Source organism: Xenopus tropicalis, chromosome 5 (assembly GCF_000004195.4).
Source record: "Xenopus tropicalis strain Nigerian chromosome 5, UCB_Xtro_10.0, whole genome shotgun sequence".
Taxonomy (NCBI): domain Eukaryota; kingdom Metazoa; phylum Chordata; class Amphibia; order Anura; family Pipidae; genus Xenopus; species Xenopus tropicalis.
The window spans coordinates 134183665-134199046 of record NC_030681.2 but is presented as its reverse complement, the minus strand read 5'-3'; the positions used below and the strand labels follow the sequence as shown (position 1 = coordinate 134199046).

At 38.3% G+C, this 15382-nt stretch overlaps 1 protein-coding gene across 1 annotated transcript in view; it reads right to left on the bottom strand.

Annotated features, from left to right (window-relative positions):
• Window positions 1-15382, bottom strand: part of sntg2 (syntrophin, gamma 2) — a 317357-nt gene that overhangs the window by 127221 nt on the left and 174754 nt on the right. The window contains exons 2-4 of the mRNA XM_031902753.1: window positions 4650-4790; window positions 3339-3395; window positions 1892-1949 (exon numbers count right to left, since the gene is read on the bottom strand). Of these exons, the coding sequence (XP_031758613.1) occupies window positions 1892-1949; window positions 3339-3395; window positions 4650-4790 (256 nt within the window). The remainder of the gene's footprint in view (window positions 1-1891; window positions 1950-3338; window positions 3396-4649; window positions 4791-15382) is intronic.

The following is a 15382-nucleotide window of genomic DNA, read 5'->3' as shown; positions in this document are numbered from 1 at the left end:
GCACCTATGGTAGAAAATAATTCCCTCTAAAGGCATTCTTTTTAAGTACTTACTGTATATCTAAATTCCCAGATCCCTGCTTGCTTCTCTGAGATATGGTGCTGGCAGCCTACAGCAGTGTGAAGCCTACAGTGACATCACTGAAATCTCTCTCCCCTTCCTGTAGGTGCCAGCGGCAGCCTTCCTATTCTCTGAGCATGTGTGTAACTTGATCCTGTCTCCTGTTCTGAGCTACACATGCCCACCAGCCAATCAGAAGCGGATCTGGCAGAGGGGAGGGGGGGGGGAATGAAACACATGTGCAGTATGAAGCAAGGAGGGAAAGGAAGGGAGAATACCTTTTTAGAGATGGCTGCCTGTTCTAGAAAATGTGAAGTAAGTGTGACTGAGTAAATATTTGATTAGGTGAGCCAAAAGTGTGGCGTTTTTACTAAACAATAGGAGGGCTATTGGGCAGTATGCTTTTTACATTTTGACTTGCATTCTTCTTTAAGCCCTATGGAAGGACAGAGGTGCCATTATCACTATATCATGGCAGTTTGCTTTAATGTTGCAGCTCGCTAAATTGTTAATACATAAGTGTTCTGGAGATATATTACTTGACTATAATACATATTATTGCTCTTAATCTGCAGCTGCCAACATTATATATTTATGTAGAATTCACAAGGGGTCACGCTGTCCTTTTATTAATTTCCCACCCTAGGCTTATACTCGAGTCAATACGTTTTTCCAGTTTTCTTAGGTAAAATTAGGTACCTCGGCTTATATTCGGATCGGCTTCTACTCGAGTATATACAGTAAGTATAGAGGATTCCTCTATGTTTTATATAAAGAAAAGATTGATGTTGTAAAAAAATGTTACTGTGGCTTTTTAAAGGTTATATTGAGAATTTTATCAAGGACACTGGGCTCTTCAGGTATTCAGTTATACAATATGTTACTAAAAGTAATGTATCTACTTTAATAAGAAAAAAAATGCTCAGTATGTTTAAAACTTTCAAACTATTCTAAAACATTTACAAAAATATGCCTGGACATCCTATCATAATATGCTGAACTTACAAACTATGAATATTTATTAAAATTGATTATTTGGATGCAGTCTTCAACATAAAATCTTTACTTTTGTTTGTTTGTGCCTGTGACCTCTTTATAACCAGTATACAAAAATAAATAAGGGATGATTTGTGGTTGCCACAGAAACAAAGCATGTTGCAGTTTGGGATATCAGGCAAAGGCAGCATTTTTCAGACAAATATAAGACACATGATGATAATGATATTATTATTAGTGTTATCATATTGCATAAAAACCAGGTGTACTACAAAACAGAGCCTCCTATAGGTTGCAAGTCCACAGAGAAACTACCAAAAAGCCAATCCCAGCCCTTATTTGGAACCCCCAAGAAGTTTTTTCATGCTCGTGTTGCTCCAGTACTCTAAACATGATCATTGTGCCAGTGGATTTTAGCGTACTGCCCATCCTTTTAGTTCTGTATAGAGCAGTGATCCCCAACCATTGGCTCAGGGGCAACATGTTGCTCCCCAACCCCTTGGATGTTGCTCCCCAACCCCTTGGATGTTGCTCCCAGTGCCCCCAAACCAGGGAGTTATTTTTGAATTCCTGACTTGAGGGCAAGTTTTGGTTGAATAAAAACAAGATTTCCTACCAAATAAAGCCCCTGTAAGCTGATAGTGTGCATAGAGGCCCCTAATAGCCAATCTTAGCCCTTATTTGGCTCCTCCATGAACTTTTATGCTGCTTGTGTTGCTCTTTTTACATTTGACTGTGGCTCATGAGTAAGAAAGGTTGGGGACCCCTACTATAGAGTCTCTGAATAATGTTGGCTATATTAGTGAAGCATGCCCAAAACAAGTTTTTACTTTACCTGGCTGATCTTTAAAGATTTTTGATATAACAACAGGTACTTTATGTTGTGCTCCACCCTGGAAAAGGAAAACAAGTTTTAAGGGTATAACAAATATATGATTACATTTTTTTCTTAAAAACATAGTTGGGTAGATATAAATATGCAAAGACTGCTAAAGATTTTCAGAGGTTTAGTACAAGAACATCTGGAGGGATGCCATTTACTCAGCTGTGTACCATGTGTAGCAATGGTTATCCTATTCTATTTTTGTAACAGTTTAATTGTAAAAGAGTCCTCTAATGAACCTCTAATATGAACAGTTTCACAACATTGCAGGCAGATATAAAGGACAGGCAGCCCATCAAACTGTGGGAATCTAAAAGAAGGAAGATATATGGACTGGGATTCTGGGACAGTGCCCCCGGAAGCTAAAAACTGCTCTGTCTCAGGGGAACTTCTGTAGGAGAACCATGTCAGGGTCTTAGAAGCCGACTTAGAAGCAAAAAAACTGTCCCAGAGCCCCAGAGAAGGGAGAAGAAAAAGGAATAGATTGCCCCATGGTGCTCCTACAGTAGTACCCCCATTTTCAGAGAACAGGAGATCAGGCCCATCATCTTGGGTAAGTGATTTTAATCAATATCTAATATTGATTAAAGTCTAATATTTGGCACCTACCAGTAATTATACAATTCCTTTTCCTTTTTACAAATCCTAAATACAACTAGGACAACTGGAAATGAGGGAAGTCGTAGGAGTGGATTTTGGGAGACTACAACATAAAAAGTGTTTTGGAGTATCTAAAATAAAATGAACTGTTGCCCTGCACTGGTAAAACTGGCACGTAGCCATGGGGCAGCCATTCAGTCTGAAAAAGGATCAGTTTACATACAGTGACATAACTGAATATGACTTGGCCCTACAGGAACTTCTATTTAGGGTCCCCAAATAATTGGTAAGTTAACCTATTCTACCAAGATATATTGATTTTGCCCATTAAATAGGGCCTTACTGGGCCCTCTGCACTCCTGGGCTCCCAGTGGATAGATAACAGTACATGAGTTAAGGTTCATAATTATATAGCAATATATCCTGACAGTATATAGGTTTGGCATTATTAAAATTTAATATGAGGACTGAAAATGTTCAAATGTGCCTATGAAGATAGAAACTAGAAGTCATTGCATGAGGGCAAATATTGAGAAGAAGCCCTTATCTCTCGCCATTCTATAGTAATTATTCACATTAATAGTGTGGGCTTATACCAGTGCTGCTATAGTAGTTCTCTGCACAATGCTTCAGAAAACTTTTGTAGCGGTTTCTCTTATGGAGCTTTCCCTGTATGACTGGCCTTCCCCTGATGGTGTTTGGCAATACCCCCCTTGGCTACTAAGTCATACTTCCTACCCTTTGTCTTGTAAGGGCATTATAATACAATAGGCGGCTATGAACGTGTATCTGAACATACCTTGATGCTTAAACCCAGTCCTCCAATAGGGTGTCTATGAAGTGTAACAGTTCTGCGCTTTAAAAAATTGCAGAAAAATAAAATTTAGGTAAATATTTAAAAATAAACATTTTTGGCATATACATAACACTGCATGAGCATTCTGAATAATAATAATAACACTGGAAATAAGTACCAAGATGAATCCTAAGACAACATAGGCTGGTCTCTGATTCCTTATGTATGAGCTAATAAATGCTTAGATAAAATTCTACAGGCAGGAAAAACATTACAAACATTTAAGTTTGTAGGGCATTTGCCTCTTAACTGAGCCAAAAAAACATGATGATTGCTCTAGCTAAAAAAACAACTGTTTTTTGAACAAATATCTAGCCATATTTTGGAAAGTTGCGTAAAATGGCATAAGGTAGCCAAGCTTCATTGGTACTTGTTTCCCCTGATACGCCAAAATGCTTAACCAAGTAGTCAAGGGAGCAGGATTCTCCACATGCCCTGGCTAAAGGACCAATGCACGCAGTACAGGGGTTTAATTATACCACCCGGTTTTTTGTTAGTGATAATGACCCAATTTATTGAAATTATAATAGATGGTAACTGATCGGTGCCAAATGAACGGAGCCTTTCAGTGCTGTCCTGCCCCTAAAAAAGTAGTTACAACTTACAAAATCAGCATGGTGTTCAAGTATTCAACTGTGTCTTTATGCATTCTTAAGATGGCTCCAGGTTTGTAACCAATGTTAATGGCATATTTCAAACCTTGAATCTTTGGTAAAATATGTATTTTTCAGTGTTGGAAATACTAAGTATAGTTCTTTGTTTGTATGCAGCACTACACAGTCTTATTGGCTGTGGTCATTTGGCCAGTGTGTGTTTTGCATCTGTAGGAACAAGTGACCACCAATCATTTTGCCCTATGAAGGAGACAGAAAAAGCCGGAGCAAGGACTGCATCAATGAGCCGAGGTGGTCCCCCATTTGATGTAAAATCAAGTCTGTCCTATCGACATCTGGACGAAGGACCCGAATCGGCAGTTAATATCTGCCCCTATTTTGACACCACTGTGGTATCGCTATCCTGGCTACAGACAGCTAAAAATAAGTTTTGTGATCAAAGTAAAATCTTGTGATATTTCTCTGCATATTAAATAAAGTTAGGGAACAGAAGAGAGTTATCTTACATCTCTGGTCAGTTCCAACTAGTCGTGGTAGCAGCAGGGATCACAACTAACCAAATATGAGAAAACCGATGCCAGTCTGAGGCACCATGTAGCTGGATTAGAACTAATGACTTGTAATCCGCTGGAGCACTTACATTTGTACTCTGGTCACTCCCAGAAACACAGATAACGTCTTGCTTTTGTATAGTCAGCGCTTCCTTAGTAAGTTTCAGGCGAACATCACAAGCATTTTCTGAACCTTCATTGTACAATTGGGCAAAACCAGTTTTAGTCTGCTGAAAAAAAGAAACAGACAAAAATAAAAGCTATTGAAATAAATGCAATTTTTGTAATAACGTCAAAGGCTGTGCGGCAAATGTGCACACAAATGGAAAACATACAGGACATACCTTTAGGCCTTTCTCACTGCTCTACCTAGGAGATCATTTGCTCAGATATTTAATAAAATAACTGAATACAAATTAAGTTGTATGAATCGGGGTTTTCTTTTCCCCAATCAAATAATAAAAAAGCTCAGCAGGTTTTAGGTACCAAGCATTTTATTTTTTGGTTGGGGAAAAGAAAAACCTGATTTGCACGAATCAGTCTATTCGGATGAAGAAACCATGCAAGAGTTTGGGAACTCCCATGTGGTTTTGGGATACGAAGGCTCAAGTGTTCCCCTTAATCTCTGTATATTAATACAAGTGTATCCTAGAAGTGCTTTATAAATAAAGATATACATAGATACACTCTGCTTCCAATGTACTGGAACCCTAATGACCATATGCAAAGAAGAGCTGATATTCAGAATTTGATTGACAATAGAAAGTTGCTTAACATAAACTACGCCGGGAAATTTCAGCTTGTTTACCTGCCTATGCTCCAAGCCAAAAGTGTCAGGGGAGGGGAATGAAAAAAAAGAGGTTGTTGACATCACCCAAGTGTAAGAAAAAGATAGTTGCTGAGCAGTATTAAAATTCAGCAACTCATATATTTCGAATGCATTTGTAGATTTGTGCATTTGTAGATGGCATCTATGTTAACATTACTTCTTCTCCATGGGGCTTTAAGGAAGCAGTGTTTGGACTCCTAGCAATAGTGTTGAAGGCAGTTGCCTGCATTCCATTTGAATTGTATATATCTGACATATACCAAAATTAGTTCTACTTGAAGAAATATATGTTCCAAAATAGGGCTCTGTACATCTAATGAAATCACTGCTGTGCTTATTTTGTAACAGCGGGTGGTACAGAGTCTGTTACAATATAAGGGGACCCAAGCACAAGCAGGGGATGAGAAACATGGGTGGATAGCGAAGGCGAGAATCTTAATTTAGCAATGATTAGAGGAAAGAAGATGGAAAATAGGGTGCAATAGTAAAGGCAGATTATTACATAATAAATTGATCAATCTAACACTTACCCAAGGATTTTGTTAATAACATGTCTAAAATAAGTCTTCCAAAAACTAAATTGCTCTTGTATGTCTGAGTCAGAGTGGGCCCCACATTTAAGGTTTAACCAAAACCAACTTCGCCCTTACCTCCCTCAACCTCTTCTCCACCCAGGTGTGTCCAGTTCTTGATCAGGGATGATCCTGGGGTTATTATATATTCTCCTATATATTATACATGTACACATTACACGTAAAAGTATAAAATATATTTCCCTTGTGCAGGTATCTAGTTATTTGCTCTAAAGGCTTTCTATTGGCAATTGTGTCAAAATAAATGTGCAAATATAATCCTTGTAGGACATCATGGTTTTTGTTCTGGTGATTAAAAAGCCTACGTGATTATAGGGGGATTAAATATGTTCTGGTCTCAAGATTTGTGTTGCATACCAAAAAATGTTTCAGAATTTTCTTTCAACCTCATTGTTTATTGTCCTTACATACATATAAACTTATTAACAGTGCTTGAATTGGTATGAAAAATGTGTAGGGATGCCATAAGGCCCTCCCACAATTATAAGCCACACCCACTGTTATAATAAGCTTCACTTTTCATCACTTTCTGGTTTTGCCCACTTTAAAGCAAGACCATTTTGCTATTTCCATCTACTGCCCAGTTTGATTCCCAATATGCACAGATTTACCAAAGTCGGCTATAGGGACCCTAAAATGAAAATTGCACATATGAATTTTCTTGGCTGGCAATTTAGTTTCTGCAAATACAGTCCCTTGTCTGCGTATTGTATTGGAAAAACAACAGGTATTAATGGAAAGTACACATTCTGACAAATCCAAAATGGGTAAATACTGTATGTCTTTCTTCTCCAAGCAACAAAACTGCAAAGTTATATTAGAAGCAGAGACTTTTATTACATTTTTGAAAATTGCTTAAAATGATTTCAATTTGCCACATTTATCAGCCACAATTTATATACAAAAATAAAACGCCCTAAATATTAATGCCAGGGAGACAGTGTTATTGCCAATATGTATAAATTAAAGTATACAGGATGTAAAACCCTAAGAAGAAAATTATTTTTTTCTGTTGTCCATTTAGCATCAGGAAACAAAGCCTTCTATCTGTGTATGGCGTTATAACACAGCACAACACCAGCATATTCTATATTACCTGATATTATATAATATACTGTATATCACCCTCTCAACATTCCTCAGTCTGTCACCTTTCTCTTGTGTTGTCTACATTTATTTTCTCTCTTTTTGCTTTCCCTATTTTCATCTTCTCTCCTGTTCCCTATAACCTTCCCTGATGCCTCCAACTTCCTCATCTGTATAACACTTCTCTATCTCTTCTCTCATTCTCTATCATCAATCTGTTCTCTTCCTTTATCTTCTATATGCCCTTTTGTTTTTTAACTTCTCTATTTCCCTTATTAACTCTTTTCCACCAGTTTATCCTGCTAGCTTCTTCTTTTTATCCTGTATATCAATCTTCTTCTTCTTCATCTGTGTTAATTTTTCAAATTTTCTTTCCCCACTTTTCTTCTTTCTCATAATTAAATCTATAATTCAGTCATAACCTGCAGCACTGCCTTTTTTAACGTAAAAAAACGTTACTCATCGTACATTGTTAGATATGGCTCATTTTTTTTTAAAGTGTAAGTCCCTGTGCAGCTGCTTGGGGATTGGATAGGCTGGAGGGAGTTCAAAGTTGACTCTCCAGTCTATCCAATCCCTGTATGGCTGTATTGGGACTTACAATGTGAGAAAAATGATGTGTCATAAAAGAGATTCTGTCATGATTTCTATGGTGTAATTGTTTTTTTTATAAATTACACTGTTTACATAGCAAATAATTATTGAACCAACAAATGTATTGTTTTAGCTGTAATATTGGTGAGTAGGCGCCATCTCAGTGCATTGTGCCTGAGTCTGAGCTTTCAGAAGGAGCCAGCGCTAAACATTAGAACTGCTTTCAGCTAACCTATTGTTTCTCCTACTCCCATGTAACTGGAGGAGTCCCAAGCCGGACTTGGATTTCTTACTATTGAGTGCTATTCTGATACCTACTGGGAGCTGCTATCTTGCTCCCTTCCCATTGTTGCTGATCGGTTGCTGGGAGGGGGGTGATATCACTCCATCTTGCAGCGGTAAAGTGTGACTGAAGTTTATCAGATCACATGGCTGTGGCACCCTGGGAAATGAAGAATATGGCTAGCCCCATGTGCAGTTTCACAATTAAATATAACTGTGTTTTTGAAAAACAGATTACAAAGCAGGATTCTGCTGGAGAAGCTCTATTAACTGATGGGTTTTGAAAAAAAAATGTTTTCCCATGACAGTATTCCTTTAAGCTGTAGAAAGTTAGAAAATGCCAGTGCTGCAGGTTATGTGTTTTAAAGCATGTGGAGCGAAGCAAAAGAAAACTCCAGTATTACAATAAAACGTTCCAGGATTCAAATCTACATCCCTAAGGGGAGGATATTTCACAGAAATAAAGAAGTGGATGGATGGCATCCCTCTTCATTTCTCTCCAATTCCAGCTCTGCATAGTATCCATAATATGACTGCTATAGGGTCTTAGACTTAGATATTATGCTGTTGTACTTTAATTATATAATACAAGACTTTTAAATCACAAATACTTTATTCTCCCTGTTATTGAATCTCTTTTTAATGCCACAGCATGCGAACCCCCAGACCCAATTGAGAGCTGCTCATCTGTGCTTCCCCTGTTGCTGTGCTTTGTATTACATTATTATAAGGATGACAAAATCAATCATAACTAATTGGCTGTTGACACACTGTGTGAGAAGTAATTAAAAAAATTACTGCTAGTTTTCTAATAATTAAGAACGTTCAGAATGAATGCACAATGGCATGTATTACTGTTGCAAACTAATATCATTAGCAGTAAAGGGTAATACTGGACTCTAGGGCATTCTAGAAAGTTATCTTGTTGATAACCTGCTTGGATGTAGCCATGGAACACTCTGTAAGTGATAATAGAAATTCATAATGTGAAATGTTGAATGGTACTGCTGCTTGCTAATGTTTAGTTTTCATTATTTAAGAGTAGCTTTTCACAATTCAGTTCTTAATGAAGCTAACAAGTAGGAACTGCTGCAAAATATGTGAAACGGACTCTGTATGAAACTTTAAACAACCTTAATTGTTCAATAATCCCAGTGTAAGCTGCCATCAAAATGTTCTGCTCTAACAAGCTGTTCATAATTAGGCATTTTTGCCCCATGTTTTTAGTTTAGATTAAATCCAATAAAAGCAGAAAATCAAGCAACTGACTGGGCTAGAACACTCTAATGACCATTTACAGAGGGAGCTCAAGGAAACCAACAGTAATACTTCAGCATTAGAATGGCTGTGCACTCTGAATAACTTTCTACTTAGTTTAGCTCAATAGAGGTCTTTTAGTACATTTGTGCTTAGCCCAGCATAACAGGCTGTTTGGCATCTTGTCCCATGGCACTCCTGCCTTGTGCGTTCACTATATGAGCAGAAAGGTTTTAAATGAAGGAAGATCTAATTTAGTGTAAGGATAGAAGGTTCAGTTACTCTTTATTTAGACAGTTCCCTATGGTTTTGGCTAGCTAAGAAGGCTACAATTTACAGTTGGTAGGGAGAGATGTTTCCTTATACTGTATTGTATACTGTATAAGTATTATCCCCGATGTGTCATTGTGTTAGTCTTTGAAAGGGGAACCCAACATATGCTTGGTAAATTTTTTTGGATTCCACCGGTGCAGAATGGTGGATAAAGGTTAAAACTGGGTAAAAGAAGGCCCAGTAAGTAAAGCTTGAAGATAGATTTGTAAAAGCTGACTCTAGGGGGCCCATTTACTTACTCACGAACGGGCCGAATGCGTCCGATTGCGTTTTTTTCGTAATGATCGCTATTTTGCGATTTTTTCGGAAAATTATCGTGACTTTTTCGTTACCAATACGATTTTTGCGGAAAAACACGAGTTTTTCGTAGCCATTCCGAAAGTTGCGATTTTTTCGTAGCGTTAAAACTTGCGCAAAAGTTTCGATTTTTTCGTAGCGTTAAAACTTAAAAGGCGCGACGTTTTGCGCAAGTTTTAACACTACGAAAAAATCGCAACTTTTCGCGCAAGTTTTAACGCTACGAAAAAATCGCAACTTTCGGAATGGCTACGAAAAACTCGCGTTTTTTTGCGCAAATCGTATTGGTAACGAAAAAGTCGCGATAATTTCCGAAAAGTCGTAAAGGCGCCGAAAAAATCACAAAAAATACGAAAAAAGTCGCAAAATGTTCTTTTTCCAATTGGAATTTTTCCAATTCGGATTCGAATTCGTGGGTTAGTAAATCAGCCCCTAGGAATGACAGTTAGGATCAAGGTATTTAGTGAGCAGCCGAACGCCCCTACGAGAAAAGCAGACGGATTAGAGTCCTGGTTTCTGGAACACCAGGCACTTCCATTTAACTACAGGCTTACATTAGCATATAACAAGAACTAAATATTAATTGTACAAAAAGTGTTCCAATTCTGATGATTACAAATTGAATGCCCCAGAGCTTGGGTTGCCCGGAGTTGTACAGTTGGTCTACATTAAGTGCAGCTGCTGAAACTGCCCATGAAAGGTGTAGATAAAGAAACTATCAAATAACAAAAATATTTCAGTGAAATAAACAAACAAAACAAAAAAGGAGAGTGGGTACCATGAGGCACTGGGATGCACCTATCTGTTGTTTGGTATAGAATGTTTGCTGCTTATTTCTGAATTGTTTAGAGCCAATAAATGGTCTGTTTATTTCACTGAAATATTTTTGTTATTTGATTGTATACTGTTTCAGGACCTATCAGTGGGATATAACTTATAGATTCTTTTTTCTCAATCCACCATTAATATTAATTTGTAGATAAAGAAACTCCCTAACCCACGAGATAGGAAAAACCAACCTTAGTGGAGATCCATGTAGTCTTGTTTAGTCAGTGATAAAAACAGTCATACCTAAGTAGTGGCAAGATTTCTTTGGGAAAATATAATATTATTTCGTAACATGCAATCTGTCTACAAGAACAAAATAGCTAACTTCTTCACACACAACTGTTTTTGACCAGATGCTCAAAATGGCAATGACGCGAAACATCTGCTCGTTTCAGTGATTTTGGAGTTTGATCCACACCAAAAGCTTTTAAACAGATGCTAAATAGGTGTACAAACATTATCAGATCTCATGGCTTTGGAATATTAAATGCATATAGCCCAGAAGCAGATGCTATTTCTCTGCACCTTAACAGAACGAAGCTTGATCAAATGAAAACTGCAGTTAAAAACAGCCAAGGAAATTAGCAAAGCGAAACAAAGATAAACATGAAATGCTGAAGCATGTTAACTGATTATTTATATTTTAGAATTTAGAACCCCAATATCTAACACCCGCAGATGGGATGCACTGTTGGTTTAGGTGCACCTCTCTAAAGAGTTAACTGTGTTTTTGTAAAAACTATTGGGTGATAGAAGAAAGGCATAAACTAATTCTTGACCTGTTTATACTTGGTCTTAATCCAGGTATTGGGGTACAAAACAGGGGCTCATTTACTTTCAATACTGCAGTTGTGGTCGGCAAAGTTTTCCTGCAGTTATTTGAACAAAAAATCCTATTCATTAAAGGTACTTGCATCAAAGAGCGGTCTTATAGTTGTGCTCAATGCCACTCAGTCCTTCCCGCCACTTCCCAAGTCACTTGGACACTTAGTCCAGAAATGACACCAACGCATCTGCATTTTGGTGTAAATTGGATGCAACTGCACTGAATATTTTCTAAGCATCAGCCGCAGTTTTGTTAGTTGCAGCTACCATAGTGAGCACAACTATATTGGAATTGTGGGGAGAATTATGCATTGTAAGTAAACAGGAATTAGCACTGGCACTTCAAAGCAGGTACAAGCAGGGCAAGCCCTTGCAAATTTATTTCGGACGTGCATGTTCACAATAAATTTGCAAGGGCTTGTACCTGCTTTGAGTGCCAGTGCTTATTCCTGTCTACGATTGCCCAGGAGGGTACTGATCCCTCCAGCATTTGTGCACCAAGTTCTTCTCTACTGGAGTGCCAGGATGTGTGGGTAAGTGAGTAAAAACATAGTGATTATGGCAGAAAATTGCACACTGTGGTGTGGTAAGTAATCCATATTATCTGTATTCCAGAAGCTACATGGCTGTATTGACCATTTTGGTATCTTAGCATCAAAACTCCAATCCCCCACCCAGATGGAAAAACTCATTGGGCAAGATCCTTATTAGGCTATAGATGCAGCCCTCATCCATGGCATCCAGTCATTGTCCCTGAGTTAAATATCCATCAGTATGGCAAGCTTAGGATTTAATAACCTTTGTCTACTGAAGTAAAGCACCAACAATCTTTTACTCCTATGATCTGTCTAAAAAAATACTAAATTACTTACATAGCATAACCCTGCATGTAGGGTTTGTAGATAGAAAATAGTTACAAAATATAAAAGTTTGTGTAATAGAAAATAAAGAAATCATACAAAAGCATAAATATGTCAAACCCAGCCCTTTGCAAGTTAATGCTGAAGACAGCAAACAAATGTTCCTTTGGGGCTCTGGCACATGGGGGAGATTAGTCGCCCGCGATAAAACTCCCTGTTCGCGGGCGACTAATCTCCCCGAGTTGCCTGCCCCTGCCATCCCACCGGCGAACATGTAAGTCGCCGGCGGGATGGCAGACGCGGCGGGGCGATTTCCGGAAATCGCTGAAAAAGACTCGCGAGTCTTTGGACACGTGCTGATTTTATCTCTATGATACACTGTACAGTAGGTGCAATATTACAAATTTAACATTGTGATGAGGGAGGCAGAGATGAGCCACCTGATTCAGCAATATTTGAAATTTATCATATTTTGGGGTCTATATAAGTCCCTGATACTTGTTGCACTCTTTTAAAAACTAAAAATGTGCTTCCATATACAAATGCCAATATGAACTGTACTTATTTATCCATTCAATTTATGTACAACTATAATAAACATTATTCTAAGACGCCCCTTAGCAAACATTTCTTCAGTTGACTAGGACAGAATATCTGTTTTTTTTCAGGCAGGAAAAGCAACATTCCTTCCCTGATGATTGTTATCTAAGAATTTCTACCATTTATTGAATTCCAAGGGCTTTCTCTCAGTATGGTGCACGGGTTACACTGGATCTTTAATAAAGACATAGCTATAAGAATTATATGGAGAACATTTGATTTTTCCAAAAGTGCTTAAGTTCATCAGTTAAAATTAACTTATGCTGCAACAATAAACTTTTCTCGCATTATGTAGCTAAATGGGAATGGCTAAATGAGTTGACTCGTGTTTTTAAAGCCCACTTGTGAAGTGGATTGCTTTATATAACAAAAATAATGAATATTTTACAGGTGCCTAATGTGTTGAAATCAGAAGCACCCTATGCTTGGGTAATTGCTGATTTAATTAGTGTATACTTTGTTACCATATCATATGGGTATGGAGGCATTAAAGGGGAACTATTGCAAAATGAAAATGTAATATAAGAACATTTCTTAATATAATCATTTAACAATTCTGTTTTATCAATCAAAATATTATGCCAACTTCTGCATGAAGAGAGAAGGAGAGAGAGGTTGCAGAGAGGGGAGTAGTGAAGAGGAACTTGATTATTTCAGAAAGGGAACAGAATTTTTAATTGATTATGTAACCCCTTCTTGGCTGTAACCATGTCAACAGCACGGCTAGTGTAGGTTTAGAGCATGGGGTACACGAGACCCAGTCCTTCAAGTGGAAGTGACGAAACTGAACTATGGTGTAGTTCAACTACAACCCATGTAACTGTGTGCAGTGCAGAGTAACAAATGGGCGCCAGAAGGTTCTGGCAGTTGAACAATAGAATTGGTTTATTGTCTGAGACAATCAATATGCAGGGTTATAGCAATACTCACTCATAGCAGTTAGAGCAATAATCCGGGGACAGCACAGAATGGGTACACACTTGTTCCTCCCAATTCCTCTTATGTCTGGGCAGGGTCAATGCCACCTGGTCTGCTTTCCCACCCTTTGGAACAGTCAGCTTGGATACCACACTCCTCAGGTTGACTACCTCTAGCCGTCAGGGTCCCACAGCAACCTTGGATCAGGGTTCAGAAACTGCCTGCCTCCTATGTCTAAACCGTGGCCCTACGCTAAGGCAACTGTGCCTGTCTGGAAGGGTACTTCCAACTACTTTCCATGATGGAGCCAAACTGCTCTTGCTTCCTTCCCTCTCTATCTCACTTTCCTAGAAAATGCCTAACACAACTAACTATCTAACTGGTCCTCATTCACAGGGTCCGTGTCCCTGACTTCTCTAGAGTAGATGCAGACTCTAGGGTGAAAGGCTTTAGTGGGACCCTGTTGATCCCAGGATCAGTGGAACTTCCACCTGGGTCAGGTGGATACATGGGGCTTTGCCCAGTAACAGCACAGACTAAGGAAGTTGTAGGGTTTAAAGCCATAGGTACATATTAACCCTATGGGTCCCTACAGTTATATTTAGAAAGAGTCTATAGTCTTACTTTCATTGGGTAGAGCATAGATTACATTTCATTTTCGCAATAGGTCCCCTTAATAGTATTGTCTGGTCACTTACCATATTGGGCTTTCTTTTGGAAGCCATTACATTTCTTCTTATTGAAACTAATTGCTACTTCTGCCTCCAAATGTAAAAAATATGAGGCTACCAACATACATTTCTGCATGGAAAGGTAGGTAGAGATGTACATCCTTGAGGGTACTGCTGCCATTTCTAATCTGCATGTAATTTGAGTTTATCCATGTTTGATACATGATTTGATGTTTGGCAAAGAACTGGACGTAAATGTAATGATTGTTTAGGACATTAATATTAATGCACCTGTGAAGGACTGGTTTGAGTTTTAAATATAATTTAGACTGATACCACATGGGCATATTCTCTGCAAGCCGAAAAACACTTGCCGAGAATACGCCCCGCTACTCTACATTTACCCTACCTTGTGTGCACCTGAATGAATGGAATACGCCCGGGTGCAGGCACATGTAGCCGATATCCGCCAAAAAACGCAAAACTTCATATCTTCGGCGGATACTGGTTACATGTGCCTGCACCTGAGCGTATTTCATTCATTTGGTGCAGGCACAGGTAGGAGCGTATGGCGCTATTTTCACCAAATGATTTTCGGCTTGCTGAAAATATATGCCAAATGCCACGTCTGGCATTCTGTGGTCAAAGCTTTGTTACATCATATATCACATCATATAGCTGTCATATGATTAATTTCATTAGATTCATGGTAGTTATGCATGTTGATATACAGGAAGGAAGATATAAACCCTATATGACCCTATATTTAACTACTAATAGTACAAAGACAACATATCAAATGCTGAAACTGAGAAATCTTATTGTTTTCTAAAAACTTATTGATCATTT